The sequence below is a fragment of the Phyllostomus hastatus genome, unplaced genomic scaffold, assembly GCF_019186645.2.
Source record: "Phyllostomus hastatus isolate PE091 unplaced genomic scaffold, TTU_PhHast_1.1 phas_contig_2, whole genome shotgun sequence".
In the NCBI taxonomy this organism is placed as follows: domain Eukaryota; kingdom Metazoa; phylum Chordata; class Mammalia; order Chiroptera; family Phyllostomidae; genus Phyllostomus; species Phyllostomus hastatus.
This window is the reverse complement of record NW_025333718.1, coordinates 1,314,926-1,342,081: the sequence shown is the minus strand read 5'-3', so window position 1 is coordinate 1,342,081 and position 27,156 is coordinate 1,314,926. Positions and strand designations below refer to the sequence as shown.

General features: G+C 43.3%; 1 protein-coding gene across 1 annotated transcript in view; it reads left to right on the top strand.

Annotated features, from left to right (window-relative positions):
• Window positions 1-27,156, top strand: part of SH3RF3 (SH3 domain containing ring finger 3) — a 473,665-nt gene that overhangs the window by 380,598 nt on the left and 65,911 nt on the right. The window contains exons 5-7 of the mRNA XM_045835238.1: window positions 219-295; window positions 11,555-11,725; window positions 14,065-14,312. Coding sequence (XP_045691194.1) covers window positions 219-295; window positions 11,555-11,725; window positions 14,065-14,312 — 496 coding nt within the window. The remainder of the gene's footprint in view (window positions 1-218; window positions 296-11,554; window positions 11,726-14,064; window positions 14,313-27,156) is intronic.

Below are 27,156 nucleotides of genomic sequence, written 5' to 3'. Positions count from 1 at the left end.
GCAGCCACTTCAGGGGGCCTCTTGGAAGCTGACTTGGGCCCCATGTCATGGGCCACCAAGCTCTCTCTAGTATATTGGAAAAACATTATTAACAACCCAGACAAGACAAGTAGCCCTGAGGAGAGAGCAAGTGTCTCTGGACTCCAACTCAACTTTGTCTTTCTCTTCCTCAGCAGAAGCCTCCTGTCAACTCACTGTCTCTTCTTGTCTGTTTGTAGGACTCCTCCCCGGCTGGATCCAACCCAGTGACTGAGCAGCACTGCATGGCTCCCAAAGCCCAGCTGTCCTTCAATATGTGAGCTGCTGTTATATTTTGGGTCCCATGCTTTCTGCATCTCTCTCCCCTTTTACTGCTAGCTTGTAAATATATAGTTTCTATAGGGTTGTCTCATTTGTTACTAGTGGGTAATTTAAGTTATGTGCCTCTAACAATACTACTGATGGGAAAATGCAGAAAAGTCAAGCAGGCTTTTAAGTGTCATTGTCCCTAGGATAGTAATCATAAGCAGGGAGGATAATCAAAATGTCCTGATACAGGCACTGGCCAGTCAGGAAAGGATCAGCTATAGCACAGAGAACACTTCGTGGACTCCTGAAAAGTTTGGGCTAGAGATCCTGGCATTGGGAGGATGCCAGAGAAGTGGGTAGTCATGGAACTTCCTTGATGTTTACTTAGCAGCTGCTCAGAAGTAGCTCAGTGTCTTGCCAACCAAAACTGCCATACCCATGCATGGCAGCTATGTATCACAGCCAAATGTAACCCAGTGGATCACTGCTAGAAGATCTGTTTAGAAAATCTGCTCTTGGTAAATTATAGTTCTTAAAAGATATGTGTAGTTTAAAATTCCCTACTGAAACAGCATTCTGAAGAATCAAACTTCCTTGTATTCTTTTATTTGGCAATGAGTCAGTTACTTGAATGGATGGTTCATGGTGGAGTATATGAATTTTATAAATAATATGGTGAAGTGGAAAGTTCCATAGGTACCATGCAGGTCAGAAGAACACTTAGAATCTGTTGTTGCATAATAGAATGTATTTCAAGCAAAATACCTTTTGAAAAAGCAAGGTGCCAAGCTCCAAAAGGTTTCCTAGAAGTAGCTTGACCATCCTGATGCATGTTCTCTACATTTTTAAGCCTAGTGGAAATGTTTGCCTTTATCTGGTGGCAGATAGGAAATCACTGAGCATCCCCTACTTTCTCTGCCCATTCTGCTGTGATTAGTTATTACCACATCCAACTAAACAAAAGGAAATTGATACTTACCTATGTTTAAACTCACTTCCTAAGGGGGGAACATAGATTATACACTACCTTCTAGATGTGTTTAAGTTGGAATTCAAGTTTTCAACAGCACTGGACAGACGAATCTATCTTCTGACTAGGTCTCCTGTGTGAGTTCCAATGGCTTCCCCTCAAGCCGGGGGCCATGGGGAGGGATGGTGATGATGGTCTTGCTCTTCCAGAACTGGATTCAGGACTTTCCCTTGAAGAAATAGACCATCATCCCCAGAAGACCCTTGGGTCCTAATGTACTTCCCCAAATGAGAGGCAGGACACTGTGAGCACTTCAAGAATAAGGCCCAGGTGTTTCAGTTTTGGATCCCAAAATGAATGCCCAGTACACAAGTTCTCAACAAATGTTTACTTGTTCAATGACAGCCACAGCCTTACTCCTCCTGTGTGCAGGGGACTCCTGGTGTTGGCCCTGAGTCCTTAGCTCTTATGCATCAAATCAGCCACCCAAGAAGGCTGCTCTGTCTTTGAGACCCAAATGGTAATACAGTTCCAAGAATGTCATTCCCCAAGAGATGTGAGTGTATTTGAAACCAGAAAAGAGACCCATGTTCAGGCTGCCTGTCACTACCAAAGCCAATAAGCAATGAAAGTAATTAAATCTTTACGGGCACTTTATTCAGATGGCCAGCAATCTGAGAAGATGGTGGGTTCATACCCCAACAGACCATCTAGTCTTCTCTTTCCAGGCAGACTTTTTATAATGGAGAATAAACAAGGTTAATTGAGGACTTTGAGATTCAGAAGTTGCAACATTGCAGTCCTGGGCAGTTAGTTGTTCCCAGGGGAGTGTGGTCATCAGTCTCTCCCTGGAACACAAAGGCCCTGATGCTTCCAGTTGTCCCCAGGCAGTAATCTTTAGCAGTGCCCCAGGAGGTCAGCTGTTTCCCCAGGAGCCAGGACTGGCCTTATTTGTAGTTTCTGAAACAAAAGCTTTAACATACACATTACTTGCTAGACTTATAACTTTTTACCTTAAGCTAAAATTTTCCATGTCTTGAGTCCCTTATCATATTCTTGAGGTCTCAGCCATGCACAGACCTTCCATATTATGCAGGTTTTGTCATTTTGTCCAGAGTATGGAGGGACCTCTGTTCCTACTGTGCTCTGCAATTGGGATCTCCATCTTTTTGCTTTCTCCTTTATCTCACCCCCAGAACACAGCTGTCCCTGTTTGGGTTCAGATTTTCATTTGGGTAACTGAAGGGAGACTTCCACGTCAAATAGAGTCCTTCAAAGGATGATAAACACTTGGGCAGGAATGTGTCCTGGTCATAGTGGTCACCTGAGTGGCAAGAAAGTCATGACCAGCATGCCTGTGATTGGCTTTGTAAGTTCAATGTGTGCTTTGCATGACTGTTCATGAGTACCAGGCACAATGGCAGGTAATATCACATATGTTACAGCACTACACACAATCCACTTTGAGAACATGATCTTTGAAATCGCATTTTTTATTTTACTCCTATGGTGAATAAGAGCCAGCTGACCTCATTAGTTTATCAAGTAGGGGATTAGTTAGCCTGATCACTCATCTATCCTTTTTAGCTCCAAAAAGTTAGTGGTCTATGCATACCAGTGACAGGCATGCAGGGTGGCAGTATGGTTGCTTGTTATCTCTCTGTTCTTCCCAAAACAGTACCAGTAGTCATGTTCAAAGGTAGTCTGAGATTGAGCATGAGAAATGCTGCCTTCACAGAAACAAGTGCAACAGCGAGTGTGTTGTAGTGAGCCGTGGAGTCTCCAATAGGCCTGCTTTCGGTAATCCTCATTAACGTGTGGGTTTGCTTTCTGCAGGTCAAGTTGTGTGTTTTGAAATGTGAGCCTGTATGATTAAAGGGCCTGATCACTCAGGTCAGCTATTGGCTGAAGAAGCTATTGGCTTCTTACCTGCTTCTTTTTTTGAATTTTTATTTCAATTGTTGTTCAAGTACAGTTTTCTGCCTTACCCTCTTCTTAAGCCATATAAAAGGTTTGCATGGGCACCAATTTCCTAAAGCTTTGGTTGCCCTGAAATACAAGAGGAAGTCTCAGTTTGCCCACCCAGGAGCCAATTCCCTCCCTTCTCACTTCCTCAGCATGGGGAGGTCACCTGAAATCCATTCCCTGGTCCTTTATCCACCTGTTCTATCCTTTATCTACCTGTTCTGCAGTGCTTCCTGGGGTACAGGAGTGCATGTCTGGTCTTAGAGGCCATGCTCTGGGCCAGAGCCCCTGTGGTTGGTGTAGAGTTTGATAGAGAACACCACTTGGGCTGGGGGTGAATTCTCACCTCTACTTCTCTGTGTGTTTCTCAGAGCCAGTGAGGGGAATGAAGGACCCGAGGGGGCAGTACAAGAAAGTAGAACTCCTCCTGACTCCACCTCCATTTGTCTTGAGGGTCAAGAGGTTGCCAAGCTACCTTCTAAAGACCATATTCTGATGTTGGGAAAGGGACTGGTGACTTGAGCTTGCCTCACACAGGAAAGGGTTTCTCTTCTACCACAAATCCATAACACAGAGGCTGGTTCTGTACTTCAGTCTGAAATGGACTTGATTAGTGTGAGCTCAGTACATTGGGACCCTGTAACATAAGTCCCTGCAGGGCCAGGACTTAGGGGTCAACCCACAATCCAGCCTTCTTTGACAATACCAGCCTTATGATAAGCACATCCAGAGTTACAGTACCTGCCCTACTACAGCCCTGATTGCTGATCACCTTAAGGGAGAGACCATGATAAGGCCCCATGCAGCTAGGGAGTAGAGAAGAATGCATGTGGGAAGAGCAGAAGAATCACCTTGAGCAGAGTGAAGAGCCTAGCAGGCAGAGGTTGGAGACTTGTACAGGTGCCAGTAGGGTTGATGGCAGTGGACAGAAAGCCAATCTCCAGCCCTACACGCAGTGATGGGCCCTTGGCAGCACCAGTGTTGCCTAAATCAGGTTTTCTGGAAGCAGACCTGAGGCTAAAGCTTGTGGAGGACTGCTGTGAGGAGCCACACCTGTGAGGGAGTGAGGCCCTGAGCTGTGGATAAAGGGAAGCCCAGCTGATCCTCAGGGAACTTTGGAGCCCAGATGGAACTTCAGTGTCCCAACTGAAGAGAGCTGGTGTGGGCTTCAGGAGGCCCTTGAAAGGAAACTTCCCACTGAGGGTCACTGCTACCAGCCATCAGCAACCCCATACCGCCTCTAGGGGACAGAGCTGAGATCCTTGAGCAGGTACCTGGGCCCAGCTCCACCAAACCCAGCACCGAGGTGGGTCTTCAACTTCAGAACACAGCAGAAATCTCTGGAGGGCTGTTCAAACACAGATTGCTGGGTTTTACCCCAGTAGCCCTGGGATGAGGCCCCAGAATGTACATCTCTAAAAAGTTCCCAGGAGATGCTAATGCTGCTGGTCCAGGACCACCTGCCCCATGTGGGTCACAGCACAGTAGCCCCTACAGGCAGGTTTTCCAGTGGCTGGCCTTGCAGCCATGCCACCCCCTGTCCCTTCTTTCTCTGGGCTCCCAACACTGTGTTCCTGCTTGGAGAACCTCATCTGGACTAGAGCTGGCTGTGTGTGGGTTCCTAGGAAATCAGGACCAACAGAAAGACTAGACAAGGGGCAGGCTACTCTATGGCCACACAACAGTTCCCTAAATACTCTTCTGTTCTCTTCCTCTGAATGTCTGTCTGCCTTCATCCCCATCTCAGTACCTCATCAACTCACAGCTCCCCCAGCTCAGCTGCCACCTCCTTCAGAGAACTTACCTGGCCTGATGAGCATGCACATCCATGTAGACCCTGACATGACACCTATGTTGTCTGTCTCCCTCTCCCCTGAGCAGGTAGGTGCTCCTGGGGCAGACTCCCACCTGGCTGCACATGGCTGTCACTTGGTGGGCATCTACTGAATTGAACAGTCATGAGTGGACATGTCTTGCTGATTTGAGCTGTGTGGCCCCTGGTAACCAGAAAAACATGAACGGAATTCTTCACAGGAGTAGTGGAAATATTTTCCCCAAAACACAAGCAAGGCATCAAATAGAAGAGACAGAGTATAAAATTAACAAGGGCACTAAACTACTTTAATTCTCTCCTTGATTAAAGTAGAAGGGAAATCTGTAGACAAATAATAACAGCAAATGAAGGTCTTGCTATAAAAATGAGTTAGTAAAATGAGTGAGTTATTGCAGTGCATGGAGGTGCCCAACAAGCTGCTTGTAAAAACAGGGAGTGCGAGATGCCTAGGCTAGTGGTTCCAGCTGCTGGGTGTGTCTGGTGTGCTCAAGTCTGAGGGAGGGCAGAGGGAGGAATCATGGGGCCTGGCTGTTCCTGCCAACTCACGCTCAGTGTTGCTGCTTCCCAGGAGGGGAGGAGGCACCTTTTCCTACTGAAACAAAAGCCCTATCAAGGCTTTGGGAAGTGGGAAAGAAGGCTCTCTGAACTAAATTCACCTACTGTTGCCTTAAATAAGGGATTTTTAACACCAATGTTTGTGTGTGAATCCACAGAGGGGAATTCAAGGCCAGAAGGGTCAGCCTCCATCTACTCACATGTGTAACAGAGTCTACCTGAAGGCCTCGTGAAGGAATAAGAGGTCCTGGAAGCCAAGAGAGGCCCTGGAAACATGATAGTCCCTGGAAACCAAGAGAATGAGAACCTCTTGCAATGTGCACTGCCTCATTCTCTGCATCTCCCACCAGGCCTGGTTGTGGTCCCCATAGGCTCCATAAGGACCAGCTGCAGCTCTGAGCACTGTGGGTCATCTAGTTTGCCAAGAGACTGTTAGCACCTACAGTTCTGCAAGGAGGGGCTGAGGGGTAAGGGAGTAAAGAGACAGCACCCCCATGACTGTCATTAGGAACCTAGACCAAGTGACCCAGAGCACAAAGCAGACACTGCAGTGTCAGGCTGAGAGTGGGTGGTCCTTCCTCCATTACAGTATGGTCCCTGGTGCTTCTTCATGGGTCATTCTGAAAGGAAAGCAGATGCTGACCTATTCCCACCCCAGGCCAGCACCCTGCCCCAGCACAAGCCTCATGCCAGATCTGTAGACACCATGTGCAGAAAAATGACCAGGTCCGTCTGCTGTCGGTTTCCATCTGAGGCATCCAAAGGAAAAATAAGAAGGGGTAGAGATTTTTCAAGGTTAATTCAGATTTATTTACGTTCCAGTTCCCCAGAAACACACACACTGGAAGCTGAACTTGAAATATTGAGACTGGAAGAGGAATCACTCATCTACAGAACAAATTAAAACAAAGATGAAAAGAGCAAGCCCTGGGGCACCTTGGTGAAGTATTGCCAATGCAGTTTCAGAACCCAGTTTCACATGGGCCAATAGCTTGGCCTCCAGCCTCTTTCACAGCCTCTCATGGTGCTCTGTCTGGCCATTGGGGCCACAGAATCCAGTCTGCCTCTAACTCGTTATATGAACACAGATTCTCAGTCTTTTTTAAGCCTTAGGTTCCTCAGCTGTGAAATAGGGGAATCTACCCAGCTTCAGAGTTCATGTGGAGTTTAGATGAAAATGTGTGAAAAGTTGGCACATGGCAAATGCCAATTTTTTGCCCTTCTTCCCTTGTCCTGCCTCAGCCTGTAGCCCATGGCACCTCTGATGGGGGTAGAGCTCTGCATGAGTGTCTTCAGGGCCCTTGGACAGCAACTTCTTATAACAAAAGTAAAATCAGAGTTTTTGATTCTGATGATTTTGAGACCTGTGTTTTGAGGGGTGTGTTGTCCTTCGGGAGTGATGGCATCCTTGGAAATGACTCCTTTCTGCACCACTCATTGTTAAGCACCTGAGGGATGCCCATATGACTGGGCATCTAATAAATAAAATAGCTGACATTATGAGAAAAATAGCAACTTCTCCCTGTTAAAAATGTAGATCTCCCATGTGACGAGGCATGGTGCAGTATGAGAACCAAATCTGTCTTTTTGCAAACTAGCCTCAGAGCCATGCCATCTCAGCAGACCCAGTGTATCATATGCCTTGGGAAGCCGGGTAGCAGGAGTGCCACTGCTCTGTGGCAGTATCCCACAACTCAGTCCAAGTCAGATAGGTCAAGCAGTGGAGGTTCAGCTAAGTTCACGTCTTAGTTGCCCGTTTCCTGCCTTTATTGTTTTCATTAGCAACCTTGTCTGTGTTTATGTAAAATAAAAATGGAATTTTGAAAGAAGGCATTTCTGACTTAAAGGTCTTAATCAAGATGACTTGGGGCCAACCATCTAAAGAATCTTCATTTTTGTTTTGCTGGGGGAAGATGAAAACTCCTTTTGAGCTGAGAAGTGAAGGCAAAGTCTTTGTCCCATTGAATGGCCTGAGAACTCTAAAATGTTGAGTAAAAGATAATCAACTCATTCTGAAAACACAGTTTCAGTGATTTGATGGCCACTTCTCCAGGATCACAACATGACTGTCCAACAACTCAAATGTTTCCTAGGTATTTATCACAATTGCTAACTCTTGCTTCATTTCTTAAATCTGGATTGTGATTCCCCACTGTGGAATTTAGATGCTAAGGGACACAGCCAATTGTGGGCAAGTGTGGACCTGGTCCTCAGGCTACTGAGCCAACATGGCCTCATACAGTACTCTCATCGGCAAGGGCTTGTCCTCTCTCTAGCAGGGACAGCTCCTAATTCCATAGCTTCATACTCCACTAGCAGGTGGACAGTACGGTGACCCACTGCAGCCACCCAGGTACCAGAGGCTGAAAGGGTAGGTACAGGGGCAAAGGTGGACAGTACAAGTGGCCCGTTGTAGTCATCCAGATCCCAGAGGCTGAAGAAGCAAAGGAAAGAGTCACCAAGTTATAGTGACTCTTTTCTAAGCCACCCACAGTGCCCTGGTCAGAGAAAAGCTTGACACCTCCTGGGGCTGGTTTGGTATCTCTGATAAATAAAGCTTTTTCAACTCCAGATTTCTCCCTACTCTTTCATTCACCTCTCATCCCTTCAAGTGCCACTGAAGGGACAAGTTGCTCCCCTCCCTTCCCCTTAGATTGTCACCTTCACTGCTTTATTCTCTCTGTCTGTGTTCTTCTAGGCCAGCTTAGCTTCATCCTGGACAGTTGCTTATTTTCTCTGCCCTCCTTGCCCCTTCTTTCATCCTCTGCTTCTTCTTTTCATTTCTTCTCCTTCTGTTTTGGAGACATCAGTTCTGTAGTCCCATGCTGCCTGCATTTTCTTTTCTCCTTCCATGAGCACTTCCCCATGGCTGCCATCTCCAGACTGCCAGCTCTCCACACTGACCTAAAGAAGGAAAGCCCTAAGTTGTGCACTCTGTGCTTATTTTATATTCAAGGTCAGCTGGCAGACCTTGAGGCAGTATGAAATAGTTCCTAGCATACACACACACACACATACACTTTTCTTTAGCAATCTTAATCTTAGTCTCAAAACCAGAGCCCCTATTTTATTCCTCTTTCAACAAATATTTATTGAGAACTTACTACATGCCAGACACTGTTCTAGATACTGAGGATAGAGCAGTGAACAAAACAGATAAAAATCTCTACCCCTGTGGACCATACAATGTAGTTGGGGGTGGAGAGGAGGCAGATAGATAAGAGATGAGGGGTCCAGACAGAGGGGAAAGTAAGGGTCAAGGTCTTGAGGAAGAACATGTTTAGTATATCCAGGGAACATCTTGGAGTAAAGCTTCCCTGAGCCAAGGTTTGCTGGGTGCCCCTAGCTAGGGATATGTACATGTTGTCCCTTTTTGGGGCTGGACTTAGGTTTCCCTGTGCACTATCAGTCATCACTGCTCAGGAGGTAGATGTGGCCACAGAGTAGCAAGTGGTCACCTCTTACCTGAACCCTTGCTAAGGACCAATTATTGGTCACAAGAGTACACAGCTGCTTAAAACTTCTCAGATCCCACAGGAATGTGGTGAGCAGTGAGAAAGGAAGGGCAGGGAATTTAAACTCTTCAACACAGCTCCCAGCTTGAGGAGTTGAAAGAAGTCTTCAAGAATGCAGAGCTCTGGTATAGAGGAAAGCTGAGCTGTACTGAGCTCTGCAATGTGCAAGAAGTGTTCTGCAGCCACGGGCCAGGGAGGCTCCCTGGACATTTTCTCCTGGGCCAGGGGGTTTAGGAGGGCCCAGTGAAGCAGGCCACCAGGGGTCATGTGTCCTTCTGCTCATGCAGGCCAGGATCTGCACATGACTAGGAGGGAGCAGAACAGAACCGTGGGCCTCAGCCTTGTTTAGAAGCCTGAGGATGAGGGCCCTGAGGGAACAAAGGCAGTGCATGTCCACCCTGACCAAGGAGACATGATTTTCTTGGGGAGGTCTGTGTTGTGCACATGCATACCCCAAGGAAACGCTGTCCCTGCTTTGCATGCTGCTGCTGCCATTGTATTCACTAGCCATGAAAGATTGTCCTCATACCATGAAGACACAGAATGAGGCAAACTTAACTAGGGTTCATACTTCAATTATATTTTCTTGAGAGCAAGCACAAAAAGTCATGCAACATTCTTATCAGTTTACAAGCCTCCCACAGATCCCCTCTTTTCCTCTTGCTTTCATCCTCCTTTTGCATGAGCCTGAGCTGTTGGGATACCCTGCCTCCTCCCATAAAAGGCAGCCCTGAATTGCAAAAGGGCACCTGTGGCCACATCTGTGGTGCGAATGCAGCTTCTCTGTGACTTTTTCGTTTTTAATAATTCCTTGTCACCACCTAAGAGCTCCCTGAGAGTCATCCAATGTGCAGTTTACAACCTGCATCCTCTGTCACTTGAGCATTGCTGCGAAATGAAAGTCAGTCTTCACACCATGACGAGCCAGGGTCCCATGATGGCTTGCTTTATCCTCCCTGAAGCCCAGAGTCCTTCCTAATTGTCAGTGTTTGTCAGTGTCAAACAGGAAAAACTCAAGATGTAAGCCTCCCTGTCACCCCGCAGATGCCCTTGAGCGAACCGAGCTTGAGGGGGTGGGAAACCTGTAAAAAAAAAATAAAATAAACAAGGTTTTTATTGAATCAAAGAGAGGTACTTGGGGTGTGTAAGATTAGGATGTTGGAAAGGCACAGCACATTTTATTTTATTTTCTTATTTAAGGTCAAGAAATTTTTACTCTATAAGATTTTCATTCTGTTCTAGCATATTCTTCATGAGGCCTCTTAGACCTGGGATGCTTCCTTCTCATTTTAACCCTATATTCTTGTCACATTTCTGTATTCATCTACTAAGAAGGCCCCTCTGGGGTAAGGAGAGTACCCTGGGGAGTCTGTGAGCCTTCTTAGTCCCCAGAGACCTGGTGCTTCCTTAAGCCCCAAAAGCCCATGGGCCCTGCAAGGGGTCAACTAAAGTCTTTGGTCTCTTATTGAACTGAAGCCCCTACCAGCTTTCCTGCCTGAATCTTATGAGCAAAGATAGTTATCTGACACAGTTCTTACTATCAGCTCAAGACTTACCATTCTTCAAACCCAAAAGTAGCAAACCCAAAAGTTTACAATATTACCAGTCCCCACAAGTACCCTGTGAGGCTAGGGATTGAGGGGTATTTTACAAAAGGGACTTGCTGTGGTTCGTGGGCAACTTAGAGGCCCAACTTCTATGCCTTAAGCCAGGATTTTCACCACTAAGATTTTTCTTTCCTTGTATTCAAATAAGCTTTAAAAAGTAGAATTTAAATATTTAGTCATGGTATAAATATTGCAATGAAGAATTTCCTAATCAGACTGCCTTTGCTTTAAAAAGGGTCTCTCAGGCCTCTTCCAGCTCATTGAGTGGATAAGCCAGGGCCAGGTTAGACTGGATAAGGAAAACCAATTCCTACTTGCTTAACTTGCTCTCCCTAAAAATCTTCAGGTTTTCCCTAAAGGTTTCTCTTTCCCAGAGCATCAGGCTATAGAGACAATATAGAGAATAGTAAACAAACAAACAAATAAATAAAAGTTCCCTATTGTACTTCTGATACCACTCTCCCAGACCCTTAGATTGGTCTTGCAGCCTCTTGAGCTGTCACAGGAAAGGTGATGCTGGCGCACACTTGCCTGGGTGGAGTGGCACACAGCAGGGCTGTGGAGTGGCTGTGAGCTCTCAGGTCCCCACCCCTTCCCTGCATGTGTCTCCCTGACCTAGCTGTGCTGGGAGTTCCCCCTCCTCCACAACTTTGTTGGTTTATTTTGAAGAGTAGGTCACAAGCTGGAGAGGCACCAGCTACTCTTTCTAGGTTGGGTTCACCCAAAGAAGAGATCCCATGTGCCCCAGGTGACACCAAACAGCCCTATGCCTACCCTGCCTGCCACTCTTTATCCTTGTCCCTGCTTCTTCCACCTGCAGGTACCTGGCGCTCTATGCCTACAAGCCCCAGAAGAATGACGAGCTGGAGCTGCACAAGGGTGAGATGTACCACGTCCTTGAGAAGTGTCAGGATGGCTGGTTCAAGGGCACATCCCTGAGGTCTGGGCTCTCTGGGGTGTTTCCAGGGAACTACGTGATGCCTGCTTCCAGGTGAGGTCATAGTTAGTTTCTGCCTGGGCAAGAAGGGAGGAGGCCCTCACACTGCCCTGCAACTGTTGTCACTGCCCGGAGGTCATGCTGTGTCTGGGCCACCCATTAACACAGTTCAGAAGACAGCCAGGACATGCCCTGCCTGTGGGGTTCTGCCCTGTGAGCTCAGAGTCCCCTTGAACAGGGGTTCTATATGGTGAGCATTTCACCTTCTAAATTAGGTTTGCTTGTCTTTCCCTGAGCAGACACTAGCTGCCAGGGGAGAGGATAGGAACAGAATGAGCAGGTCAGGGCAGCATCACTAAGTGAGGATAGAAAGTCACCAAGGAGAGTGAGATGTCAAGGCTGTGCATTCTGATGTGTGTGTGTACAGGTATTTGTGTGCTTGTACACTGTGTGAGTATAGCAGTATGTATGTGTGATCACATAGACGTGTTATACATAAAACATGCACATATGCATACATGCAAAGGAAAAATAATATACTCTCAAAAGGTAACAATTGTTATTAAGAGGTAGTATTATAGGTTAAAACTTTTTCTTGTGCTTTCCTATGTTTTACAAATCTTCTGTTATGTTATTTTTATAAAAACAGAACAATTTTTTAAAATTCACTAACACAATATCCAAAGTTGTCTGAGAATTTTCCATTGAGATGAGGGGTCCACTGCATGATTTTATTTCAGTCCGTCTCACTTATGGAAGCCCTCCATGGATACAGTGCTGTGTCGACACTCCAGGACACACAAACTGAGGCCATGGCCCATGGGTTGATGCTCTCTTTGAAACAAGATTGCTGTGAAAGAAATTAAATGATGCTTACATCTTGCATTGATGGTTACACTGCTCCATACTTTTCAAAGCACCCTAGGGGCAGTGCTGGCCTAAAACAGGGTCACATCTACCTCATCCCACTGCCCTTCCTGGGAAGGCTGATCATTTTTGAGCCCACTTTATTTCATTTTTAAAATGTCCTAGGGTAAAACTGAGTTCAGCAAGTAGCAGATGTGCTAAAAAATTCATGGTTTTGGCTGGCCAGCTCACTGAGTTCCTTGGTGGAAGTGAATTTCAGGGCAGTGCTAAGGGCTCATGCAGGAAGGTGTTGCAATGTGTCAAGCCCTTTTCTAGAAGGCCCTTTCTCTAAGATGTTCTGCAGGACCCTGACTGGTCACTGCAAGGGCTCTTTCCCATCTGAAGTCAGATCCACTGGCACCAACCCACGCAGAGAGGGGACCTTATTACATCACTCAGGAGCCACAGGTCTGAGAGTGCCTGTTCTCTCCCATGTGTGGCTTCTGGTGCCTCATGACTGGTATGCAAAGAGGATAGAGGGGAGTATACTGAGATCTGATACAAATGGAAGACAGTCCAATCCCCTGAAACTAAATCCCTAGAGCTTTCAAGACCTGATTCCACTGGGTTCTGCATCCCGACAGCCAGAGCATGGATTGAGTGCAAATATGCATAATGCACAAGGGTTTAAAAGCCATTTTCCCTTTAAAAGTTGCTGTTTCTTAAACACTCTAAACTGGTTTCATTTAGAAACCATGGGGTGAAAGGGCAGCAGGGCCTGGCAAAAGTAATGCCTGCTTGAGTGTGGTTGTTAGGGTAATAACATGAATGTAATGATTTATAGTTTTAATTTGAACATTTCATCCTCCTTTTAACCATATAACCAAAAATGCTATATGGTGTGCTTAAGTGTGATATTGTTATACTTAGAGTCACATGCTTATTATTTTATAATAAAAAGAGGGTGTTATTTGTGCCAGACCCTGTAATTTTCTAGTATGAAACTGTAATTTCCTTGACATCTCTCAGTGGGACATGGTTTGTCTGTGTCCCTTCCCAGAGGCTAGCCAAACCAAGACAGTAGTGATGTCCAGAGGGAATGGGTCTTTGCCACTACTTCCCATCACGTGCCAGATGTGCCCAAACCTTGTGGGATGTGACTGAGTCATCTTTCTAGATGTGTTTAGGAACACACAGCTGTTTGTTAGGATGAGTCAAAACAGTAGACCTGGTACAAAATATTCTATTGATTAGAATCATTCTTCTGTTTCTAGGGGCTTTTTTTTTTTGCTATTTCTTGAATATTCACATTGAGAGTTGGCCCCTGTGAAGGTTTTACAAAGTGTGCCCTTCTCAGCTGGACCTCTGAGCATTGTTTACCTACAAGAGTTATCTTGGTACTAACACAGTGCCTAACATAGGATTTATCTCCAAGACTGAAGGCCTTCATCTCAGAGCCAGTCTATGAGAGCAGGCCTTTATCAGTGGCCTTTGTAGTATGGTTTCATCTGCACTGTCCCCAAATTCATTCTGTTTTATTTCCTCAGGGCTCACTTAGAAGGGGCTGGGCCACCCTGGAATAATGTGGTTGAAAGGTCTCCACTGGTCAAAGGGATAACCACAACCATCCACCCAGGTGGTGGAAGCCTGAGCAGCCCTCCTTGTGCCCTGAGACCAATCCTTCCTCTCAGCACATCCCAAGTCCAGCACCAGGCAGCCTCTCCCCCAGTGGGCAGTTGCCTCTGGCACTCAGCCCAGCTTGTGGAAAGCCAAGCCCGGAACACCACCCCCACAGGTATGTACCAGTCTTTCTGGGACCTCACTCTCTGGAAAATTTCACAAGAAAATGGGGTTTTGGGTACACAAATCATAGAAACATTTTGGCACATGTCTCCAGCAGTTCACAGCAGAAATGAGGCAGAGGGGCAAATTGTATTTGCTTATCACAATCATCAACTTGTGCTGATCTTCAGGAAATTTATTGACTTATTTTATCCTGGCTGCTAAAGTGGATTCAAGAATTTATGAATATTTATACATTTCCTTGTAGCAGCAGGACTGCATGGACTAATAAGATTAATAGTGGTGCTTTTGGACTCTCCATTTGAGGCTACAAGGAGGGTGTGGGCTGGCCTCATACACCTTCCATGGCCCAGGCACTTAAGGGTTTCCAATTAGGTAGCACATCCTAAGCCAGGGCTGGTAATGAGACACTGAAGCAGAGTATACCCTGTCTGAGATGCTCTGAAGCTGGAAGGAGTGATGGTCATTGATTGATCCTTCACCTTCATGCCAGCATTATCAATAGACATGCTGACACAATTTAAGGAAAAACTTTTTTTCTCAATATGATGTGAAGTGAAGAAAAATTATAGGGTGGATTATATAGGCATAAACAAGGTAAACACACCTTGTTTGGAAGCTTAGCATCGAGGAAATAAGAACTGCTGGAGCTTCACTCATGTGACACTCATAGAAGCCCACACCAGTGACCTTCTGAAACCATAGTGCCAACAACATTGTCACCATGCAGTAAAAGGAACCCAGAAAAGGAGGATATAGCTCTAACACAGAATTCCTTTTCCCACACAAACCTTATTCTCTCAGAAATCATCTCTTATCTTCTCAAAGTAAGGCTTAAAGGACACACACACAAAAAGTGAACTCTTTGGAGCATTAAAATACATGACTTTTTAGAATCTAGTTAACCAGATACAACCAACCCATTAGAAGTACTCCAGAAAGCAGTCTCTCCAGGATGAAAAATCGAGATAGTACTAGTGCAGCAGGGGCCATGTTTTCTTCTGAGGCACAAATGAAGTGGATATACACTCGCCACCCCACCCCAGTTACTCTCTGGGGAAGGTGGCATGTATGTTCCCATGCTGATGACAGTCTGGGCTTACAGGTGGCAGCCAGAACTCCTGAGTATTTGCAGGAACCACAGAATGTGATGAGCCACCCTGAGTCAGCCATTCTCAGCTCTCCTAGGTGGATTGCCAATGGGCAGCACTGTCTGGGAGGGCTGTGGGGCACTTGATGATGGTGCAGGGAGAATAGGAAAGGCTTCTCAGAAGAATCCCATCTCAGAATGGGCAGCAAAGTAACACTCAAATGGGGGAACAAAGAAGGGTGCCATTTGAAGCAGAAGGAAAGGAATAGTCAAACAAATATAAATGGGAGAAAGTAGTCTTATTCTACCAGCAGCAAGCAATTCAGCAAAGACAGAGCAGACAGAGGCCTGGTTGAAGGCATGAGCTTGGGAGGCAGGCAGACCTATTTTGAATGCCAAGACTGCCATTTTTCCTGTGGCCCTAGTGTCTTCCTCTGAAAGACAGCACGACCTCCACTGACACTCTGTGAGGACTATCTACATGGCATATACAGTATGTATTCACTACACTGTAGCTATTTTATTTTTTAGTTAGAGAATAAGAATATTACTAGAGTGCTCAATGCATGAGAATCAAAAAAGTAAACCTAAAAGTTATCACAGAACCTGGGGGTTGACTTCTCTGTTGAAGGAAGTGGGGACCCACCACAGGATTTGAAGCAAGAGGGTTTGCCCTTAACCAAATGTCACCAGACACAGCAGGGAAGAAGAGGTGGTGCCAGAAGCCCAAGGCTGGGAGCCAAGAGAAGGGTGCTGCTGTGCTTGGTGAGAGGTGACAATGAGCCTGGGCCCCATGGGTGGGATAGTGGAATTGGGACGAAATAGTGAGATATTTAGGAGGCAGAGTGGTTATGACTTGGAGAGATCTAGATGGAAGTGCTCAGAGAGAATGAGGACCCAAGTCCAGTTTCCAGGTTTGTGGAACCAGTTGACTGGGAGAATGATAGTGGCATCCGCTGACCTAGAAGAAACTAGAAAGGGACTTGTTTATGAAGGAATGTAATGACATGGCTTTGAGAGATGCAGTGGGTGCTGGTCACACTGTGGCTCACCAGCTGGTTTGGAGCAGCCTGCCAGAGGAGGGCTCACAGCTGGTGTGTAAATCCTCAGCCTGCCTTTCAGGCAAGACACAGACATGTGACATGGACTGCATGTGTCCTCCAATCAGATGACAAAAACATGAGGCCACATGGATCCCCTGTGGGGATGAATGGGGTGGTGAAATCATCCAGGACCTTTTCAAGAGCAGCAAGGTTGTGGTGTGCAGTGCCCAGTCATCAATGGGTGTGAGGTGGACTCTGCCTCATGCTGAGTGGTATCTGTGTCCAACAGTCAGGGGATCTGGCCCAAGGAAGCCTCAGGGATGGGCTTGGCACTTCCCTGGCTATAGAACCTCCAAGACTGACCCTGCCATCTCAGAGATTCTATAAGTGCTTAATAGTCTTTCATATGTATCTTTTTTCTTAAATTAGCCAAAAGTGAGTTTCTGTGTTTTTGCAGCTTTGCCTATGGGAACTTGGGGAAGAGCTAGCTGTCTGTATACTCTAAGACTCTGTAAGCTATAGCAGCTAGTGCGAGACCTCTGCCCTCAATTGTTACCTCCTTACCAGCTATGCTTCTAGCCTGGTTTAAGTTCACCTGATGCCGTTTACTGCGAGCCTCCAACATAGGATCAGCCCTTGTAATAGCCAAGTGATAAACCCACAGCAGAGTTTCCTGACTGGTACTCTATATCAAAATACTAATCTGTGGCCCTCGGAGAATCTGGGCAGGACCTAGGGCACCTAATGTCTCAAACCAGGCCCCTTCTGCTTATAAACATGCTTCCCACTCACCTACATGTCATACACATGTTTATATGTACACTACAACAGCTCTGCTTCTCAATGAGAGTGCACATCCCAGTATGGAAGCCCTGGGATATCAGCACAAAATGCCCATATTATGGCCTTTACATGCCATGGCCTGTTAGCAATTTTCCCAATTCAAAGAAGAAAATGAGACCTACCAGTCATTTCTCCCTCTGTGCAGTAATAAGCAGAATCAAAAGAAATTGGCATGACTAGGGACAATATGACATTGTGTCTTTCTCATCCATCACCATAGTAACCACCATGGTGAAACAAGCATTCTCTTCCATCAGTTTAATTTTACATATGGGAAGAGTGACGTACAGGGTGGTTAAAATGGCTTTCCCAGTGCATTCTATCCTAATATTTGTCCCCACATTATATCAGTCCTGCCGTATTAGTAAGGTAAATGCCACTGAGTTCCCACAACATTTTCCATTTTGCTCTGCATTTTGCATGAGGAAAAAAAAACTGTTGACAGTACAAGTAGTAGATTGTTTGCAGCTGTAATTACCCATTTCAGCAAACCCCAACCCAGGTTGTTGAGAGGCATTTCATCAATTTTCTCATTTCAAGCCAAAGTCTTACAAAAGCATTGGCCATAGCATCCAATATGATTTATTATATTTAATTAGTGTAACTCTTTTTTAAGGGTAGCTATCCCTGTGAAGTACAGTGCCTACATAGCCTCATGTCAGTACTTAGCAGGAGCAAGAGCTGTCTACAGCCATATATTCATCAGCAAAAAAAGTAATGAAAGAGAACCCTGTATACACAAGACACTCTGTTAGGGTCTGGAGATGCAGAGAAGAGACAGCTACACCCTTGTTTCTACCCTCAGTTAGAGAGAAGGGCAAGGAAACAGTCTCAGTAGATCCTGAAAAACGCTATGATGGAGGGATACATCAGGTATTAAGAAAGTGTTGAAGAGAGATAGTGCACTCAGATTGGGAGGAGTGTAGGAGAGGTTTATGGAAAGTTTTCAAGAGGAGGTGATACTGTCTTTTTTATTAAATATTTTATTGTTGTTCTACTAGAGTTGTCCCAATTTTTCCGTTTGCTGTCCTCTACCCAGCCCACTGCCTGCTCCCACAGTCACTCCCCACCCTGTTGTCAATGTCCATGGGTCATTCATACATGTACCTTAACTAGTCCCTTTCCCTTCTTTCCACCCTTATCCCCCTCCCCTCTGGTCTCTGTCAGTTTATTCCTTGTTTCCATGCCTCTGGTTCTATTTTGCTTTTTGTTTGTTTTGTTCATTAGTTTCCATTTACAAGTGAGATCATAGGGTATTTGTCTTTCACCAAACTGGCTTATTTCATTTAGCATAATACTCTCTAGTTCCATCCATGCTGTCAGGAAGCATGGGAGTTCCGTCTTTCTTTATGCTGTGCAGTATTCCATTGTGTAAATATACCAGTTTTTTGATCCACTCACCTGATGAGCATTTAGGCTGTTTCCAGCACTTGGCTATTGTAAATAGTGATGCTATGAACATAAGGGTGTATAGGTTCTCTTGAATTGCTGTTTCAGAATCCTTAGGGTATAATCTGTAGCAGTGGAATTGCAAGGCCAAAAAGCACTACCATTTTTAGGTTTTTGAAGAAATTCCATACTGTTTTTCCCAGAGGCTGCACCATTCTGCATTCCTACCAACAGTACACTAAGGTTCCCTTTTCTCCACATCCTCACCAGCACTGGTTTGTTAATTTATTAATGATGGCCATTCTGACAGATGTTAGATGATATCTCATTATGGTTTTAATTTGTATTTCTCTGATGGCTAGTGATGTTGAGCATCCTATCATATATCTCTGGGCCCTCTGTGTGTGTTCCTTGGAGTAATGTCTATTCAGGTACTTTGCCCATTTTTTAATTGAATTGTTGTCTTCCTGGTGTTGAGTCATATGAGTCCTTTGTATATTTATTTTGGAGATTAAACTCTTGTCCAGTGTATCATTGGCAAATATGTTCTCCCATATGTCTGGATATCTTTTCATTATGATGATGGTTTCTTTAGCTATGCAGAAGCTTTTTAACTGATATAGTCCTATTTGTTTATTTTTTCCTTTATTTCCCTTGCCCTAGGAGATATATCAGGAAAAATATTGCTGTATGGGATATCAGGGATTTTCCTGCCTATGTTCTCCTCTAGGACTTTTATGGTGTCACAACTTATATTTAAGTCTTTTATCCATCTTGAGTTTATTCTGGTGTATGGCCTAAGATGGTAGTTGAGTTTTCGTTTTTTGCATATAGCTATCTAGATCTCCCAACACCATTTGCTGAAGATGCTTTATTTACTCCAGTATATGGTTATGCTCCCTTTGTCAAATATTAATTGTTGAGGAAGGAAGATAGTGGGGAAGTGAATGGTAGTCACACTGACCTCCTCCCATGACCAATCTGGTATTACAACTCAATTGTGGAGAAACCATCTGGAACAAAAAACTGAGCAATGGCCAGAGAGAACATATAACTTTTGACATGCAGAATCAGCTTTGGCACAACCAGTCTGGTAAGGAGTGCAGTAGAGACTCTTAGGCAAAATAGCGGGATACAAAGTCAATATTCAGAAACCAAAAGCATTTTTGTACACCAACAAGAAAATATCAGAAACAGAAATCAGGAAAAAAATCCCTTTTGCTATAGCAAGAAGAAAAATACAGTACCTCGGAATAAACCTACCTAACCAAGAAGGTAAAAGACTTATACAACTATACAACTTCAGAAAAGTACACAACACTGAAGAAAGAAATTAAGGAAGACAAAAAATAAATGAAAGCATATACCATGTTCATGGATGGAAAGAATTAACATCATCAAAATGTCTATACTACCAAAAGCAATTTATAGATTCAACACAATCCCTATTAAAATACCAAGGACATATTTCACAGATATAGAACAACATTTCAAAAATGTATACTGAACTGCAAACTACCCTGAATAGCTGCATCAATTTTGAGAAAGAAGAACAAAGTAGGTGGGATCACCATACATGACATCAAACTGACATTCACAAGGTCATGGTAATCAAAACCATTTGGTCCTGCCATAAGAACAGACACATAGACCAGTGGAACAGAATAGAGAGTACGGAAGTAAACCAAGTCTCTATGGTCAATTAATATTTGACAAAGGGGGAAGAAACATAAAATGGACTGAAAATAGCCTCTTCAACAACTGGTGTTGGGAGATTTGGACAGCTACATGCAAAAAAAGGAAACTTAACCACCAACTTACGCCATATACAAAAATAAATTCAAGGTGGATATAAAAGACTTAAAAATAAGTTGTGACACCATAAAAGCCCTAGAGGAGAACTTGGCAGGAAAATCTCAGACATTCCACACAGCAATATTTTCACTGATATGTCCCTAGAGAAAGGGACATAAAGGAAAGAATAAACAAATGGGACCTCATCAAATTAAAAAGCTTCTGCATGGCTAAAGAGAATAGCATTACAATGAAAAGATATCCAACTATATGGGAAAATGTATTTGCCAATGATACCTCAGACAAGGGTTTGATCTTCAAAATATATAAATAAGTCACACAACTCCACTCCAGGAAGACAAACAATGGAATTAAAAAGTGGGCAAAAGTCTTGAACAGACACTTCTCCAAGGAGGACATACAGAGGGCCCAGAGATATATGAAAAGATGCTCACCATCACTAGCCATCAGAGAGATGCAAATTAAAACCATAATAGGATACCACTTCACATCATTCAGAATGGCTATCATAAACAAAGCAACAAACAACAAGTGCCAGAGAGGATGTGGAGAAAAGGGAACCCTAGTGTACTGTTGGTAAGAATGCAAACTGGTGCAGCCACTGTGTAAAACAGTATGAAATTTCCTCAGAAAACTGAAAATGGAACTGCTTTATACTCAGCAATTCCACTCCTTGGATTATATACTAAGAACCCTGAAACACCAATCCAAAAGAACCTATGCACCCCAATGTTCATAGCACCACAATTTGCAATAGCAAGTGCTGAAAGCAACCTAAATGCCCATCATTAAATGAGTGGATCAAAAAACTATGGTAGATTTACACAATGGAATAGCACACAGCAAGAAAGAAAGAAGAAGCTCCTACCCTTCATGAAAATATGGGTGGAACTGGAAGGTATTATGCTAAGAGAAGTAAGACAGGCAGTAAAGACAAATACCAAATGATCTCACCTATAAGTGGAACCTAATTAACCAAACAAACTGGCAAGAAAAATATAGCCAGAGACATTGAAATCGACAACAAACTAATAGTAACCAGAGGGGAAAGGAGAGAGAAATGACATGGGAAAGAAGGGGAAGGGACATAAATGAACATGTATGAGGGACCCATGTATGAAGCCAAGGCAGGGTGCATTGAGAGTGGGAGGGTTTTGTGAGTTGGGTGGGGCAAAGTGGTGGTGGTTAAATGGAGATAACTGTATTTGAACCTCAATTATAAAGGTAAAAAAAAACATAAAAAAATATTGCCATAAGGATATGGGTTTAAGTCAGGGCTCTGTATTCTGTTCCACCGATCTGTGTGTCTGTTCTTATGGCAGGACGAAATGGTTTTGATTACCAGGGCCTTGTAGTATAGTTTGATATCAGGTATTGTGATCCCTCCTACTTCATTCTTCTTTCTCAAGATTGCTGAGGCTGTTTGGAGTTGTTTATGGTTCCATCTAAATTTTTGAAATGTTTGTTCTAGACCTGTGAAATATGCCATTGGTATTTTAATAGAAATTGTGTTGAATGTATATATTGCTGTGAGTATTATGGTCATTTTAATGATGTTAATTCCTCCAATCCATGAACATGGTATATGCTTCCATTTGTTTGTGTCTTCCTCAATTACTTTCTTTGGTGTTGGTAGTTTTCTGAGTACAAGTCTTTTACCTCTATGATTAGGTTTATTCCAAGGTACTTTATTTTTTCTTGTTGCTATAGTAAATGGGATTTTTTCAATAGTTTCTCTTTCTGATAATTCATTGATTGTTAGTGTACAAAAATGCCCTCAACTTTTGAATATTGATGTCGTATCCCACTATTTTGCCAAATTCACTTACTAGGTCAAATAGTGTTTTGGTGGAGACTATAGGGTTTTCTGTGTACACTCTCATGTCATCTGGAAACAGTGACAGTTTTGCTTCCTCCTTTCCAATTTAGATGTCTGTTATTTCTTTTGCTTGTCTGATTGCTGTGGCTAAAACTTCCAATACTATGTTGGGTAAAAGTGGTAAAAGCAGGTACCCTTGTCTTGTTCTTGATTTTAAAGGGAAAGCTTTTGGTTCTTGCCCATTGAATATGATGTTGGTTGTAGGTTTCTTGTATGTGGCCTTTATTATGTTGAGGTATGCTCCCTCTGTTTCCACTTTGTGGAGTGTTTTGTCACAAATGAGTACCGGACTTTATCAATTGTTTTTTCAGCATCTTGAAAGAATTCTGGAAGAGAGACTAACAAGGGCACAGGCATGGTAATGAGAAGGACCTAAGTTTCTACTGTGTGTAACCCCATTAAGTTTGATGGGACTGACAAAAAGTATGGTAGGAGAACAATAATATGTCTAGGACAATTTCTCTGCTGAAGCAAAATTTACTTTTAGATCTCAAAGATGAGTAGAACATAGCATGCAATGGTGGAGTGAGGTCAGATTGAAGCTAACACAGGACTCATGCTTTTAAGAACTAAAATTGGGTCAGTGGGGAAGAACAAAGAAAGCAGAAGGGTGGGTGCCTTGTGATAAAGCTGAAAAGTGTTCAGGAATGATCATGAGGGTTCTTTTAGCTATGTCAAGGAATTTCAGTTTTTGTCCTAAGGGCAAAGGAGCATATTATTGCTAGAAGGTTTTAAATAATAGGTATAATCATATTTTTATAGCTAAAAGATAAAGCCACATGTTTTTCTATTTTGTTTTTTATTTAAGTATAGTTGACATATATATTTGTTTCAGGTGTACAACATAGTGATTCAACATTTATATGTTTTGCATTTGATCACCACACTAAGACTGGTAACTTTCTGTCATACAAAGTTATGATAGGATTCACTCTTTTCCTATGCTATATGTTGCATCCCTATGACTTACACATTTTCTTATAACTGGAAGTTTGTAACTCTTATTCCTCTTCACCTTATTCACCCATCCCCTACCTGCCTCCCATTTGGCAACTATCAGCATATTTCCTATATCTATGAGTCTGTTTCTGTTTTGTTGATTTGTTTGTTTGTTTGTTTATTGTTTTTAGATTCCACATATAAGTAAAATAATATGGTATTTTTTTTCTCTGTCTGACTTACTTCACTTGGCATAATACCCTCTTCTCTAACCATATTGCCTGATGGCAATATTTCATTCTTTCTTATGGCTGAGTAATAGTCCTAGTATATACAATAGTTGTATATATTGCATATATACCACATCTTCTTTATCCATTTCTCTACAATGGACACCTAGGTTACTTTCATCTTGGCTATTGTAAATATTATGCTGTAATGAACACAAAGGTGCACATATCTTTCAAATTAATGTTTTCATTTTCCTTAGATAAATACCCAGAAGTGGAATGGCTGGATCATATGAATGCTAGACTTCTGGGTACAGCCAAAATAAATGAGGACAAGATTTATCCTCCCAATGAAAATAACAAAAAATGAAGAAAATTTATGAAACAACAGTTTGTGAGGCACTAGATATTAGAAAATCAAGGTCATGATTCAGATGAGATGATAAACAAACAGGTAGGCCCCAGCACACTCTCTAGAGAGAATTTCCAAACTGCAGTACAGGGAGGGAGAACTTTTATCAAATGCTTTTTCTGCATCTATTGTTATGATCATGTGATTTTTGTCCTTTATTTTGTTTATGTGGTGTATTATGTTTATTGATTTGCAAATATTGTACCATCTTTGCATTCCTGGGGTGAATCTACTTGATCATGGTGTATGATCTTTCTAACATATTGCTGGATGTGGATTGCCAATATTATGTTAAGGATTCTAGCATCTATGTTCATCACAGATATGGGCCTGTAGTTTCTATCTTGTTGTGTCTTTACCCAGTTTTGGAATTAGAATAATACTGGCTTCATAAAAAGAGTTTGGGAGTCTTCCCTCTTCCTGAATTTTTTGGAACAATTTGAGGAGAGGAGTTAGTTCTTCTTTGAATGTTTGGTTAAATTTGCCTGTGAAGCTATCCAGTCCAGGGCATGTAGTTATGATTTGTGGTATTTGTAGTTCTCTTCATTCCTTTGTATAGATCCATATTTCTGTTGCGCGTGGGTCACCGGCCAGCAGTGACCATGGAACGCTGTGGATGGCTCGACAATAAACACGCGAGAAATAACAACATGCACAGAGACAGACTAGTTTCTGTGGGGAAGTAGGGACAGAATGGCCACCCCCCCCAGTGGGGAGCGCGCCGATTTACAGTCCATACCTGCTTTTATTGGGCTCATGCTACATAATAACTCAGGTAAAGTACAATACTCATTAGGGGAAGTAAGGAACTATAGAAAACAAAGAACTCTGCCCGTCTATTGAGTTGGGGGGTCAAAGAGCTGTAAGGCTGAGGAACAAACTAGCTTCCTCCTAAGACCCTTCTCATTCAACTGAGAGCATTCTTGAACAAAGAAGGTTTCACAGTAATTTACATGTTCTTTCTTAGGCCTGATCACCCCGGGAAATCCGCACTTCCCAGTACCGAGCTGTACTACCCCGTCATTGTTTCAGGCTTAGGTGGAGCGCGGGAACTAAGGCCACCGAGAGATAAGATTTTCTTCCGGACGCTGAGAACTCAGACTTTGTCAAAGCCGAGGAGTGAGGGTCCATCACCCCCTTTTGCTGCAGCCCCCCAAGTCCTTCTTTTGGGGGCCTCCCAAAGTGATCGTGCCTGGCTTGGGTCGTTCCCCCCGTGGGGAATCTTACCCGTCTTTGGCTAACCGACCAAGCTTTTTGGGGTTCAGCAGCAGAAGCAGCATTCCTGCCAGGGAGATAAGCTTTTGTCTCCTTGCCAGCTCACGGTTCCAAGGGCGTTCCCTTAGCCTTAGCTAGGCGGGGGTTTCAGCTTCTGATACCAGTCAGGGCGGTTCCCAACATATTTCCATCTGATATTATTTCATTCTTCCTCAAGTACTTTGTTGTTCAACATTTCTCATATGTGGATCTATTAATGATGAAATCTTTTACCTTTAGGTGTGAATAACTTTATTTTTCTTTCACCTTTAAAGGTATTTTTCTGGATATAAAATTTTAACTTGACAGATTTATTTTTTCAGTGTTCTTAGCTGAAGTGTTCCTGATCAGAAATCTATTGTCATCTTTATTTTTGTGTGTGTGCTTTATGTAATGTGCCTTTTTTCTTTGGCTGCTTTTGAGATTCTATTTCTCACAGAAATATTTATTTTGAACAATTCAGTTAGATTTTGTGTTGGTGTGTGTCTCACATAGATTTCAATCTTTAATACTAAAACAATTCATGCTGGTAGATTCTATTTTCTTTACTTTACATAAGAGAAAATGAGGTTTGGAAGTGTTAAGTGACTTGCCCAAGGCCAGCCTAATAACGGGTAACAGTCAAGATTCAAGCCTGTCCAACTGCCCCAGAGCTGGAGCTTCTTGCACTGCACTTCCCTTTTCCCTCCTGTCTCTCTGTTCCTGAGCATCTCTGTATGAGCTAAAATAGCAAAGAAGAGCTTCATGTTGGCACCCTTCCACTGGGAACATGTGCATGAGTAACTTACATTATTTGCTAAATGCACATGTCTAATGATGGCTGCAAAAGCCCCAGAGGTATTGATTTGTGGGTTACAAATCAATTTTAGCTAGTAGGTAAAAACACAAATGCAGAATCTGTGAATAATGAGGATTGACTACCATGTCAATACTAATCAGAAGAATCTGAATTGATTATATTAATACCAGATAGAGTAGAATTCAGAACAAAGAATATCATTACTAACAAAAAAAAGCCAATTTTACAATAGTAAAAGAGTTCGTTCTTCATCAAGAGGTCTAAATATTTATGCCTCAACTAACAGAACCTCAAAATATGTGGTCTGCCCAGAAAGTATCCAGCCATATACTATGAAAAATAGAGACATTTCTTGAAAAAGATACAAAACACAAGAAATGTATACATGACAGTGACACCTCAGTCCCCTTCAAAATAGGCATCTTGGAACCTCACACAGTTCTCCCACATGCTATCAGCTGCCCTGTCATAGTTTCCTGAATCTCACTGATGGTCTGAAATCTCCCTCACAAAGGTGATTTCAGTTTTGGGAAAAGCCAAAAATCACAGGGCACCAAATCTGGGCTGTAGGGGGACTGGGTCATCTGGATGATTTGATGTTTCACCAAAAAATTCTGCATGAGATGTGATGCATGAGCAGGTACATTGTCATGATGAAACTGACAGTCACCAGTTGCCCATAGCTGCAGCCTTCTGAATCATCCAAATAGTTTCCGTGGAGGAATGTTCAAGCTTGATGTAAAATTTGGTGCAGATTCATTGCTCTACTTGCTCAGTCATTTGAATGCAATTGCCACACAGAACATATGCTCACCTAATGGTGTCTGTCAGCCCCACTGACTAGTACAGTAAAGTCATCACTGTTTACACATGTGCATTCAAGTCTACTCTCTTTGGCTGCCAGGTTATATTGATGTTGTGCCAACCATTCACATTATATTAACAATGGTTGGGCTCTTTTCGGACAGACCTCATATATAAGCCATTACTGCTAGAGCTATAAGGAGATATAAATAGATAATTCTACAGTTGCAGTCAGGGATTGCAATACTTCTTTTAGTAATTGATACAAGTAGAATATGGGTAAGAATATAGGACATTCAAACAACACTATAACCAACTTAACTAAATTTACATTTACAT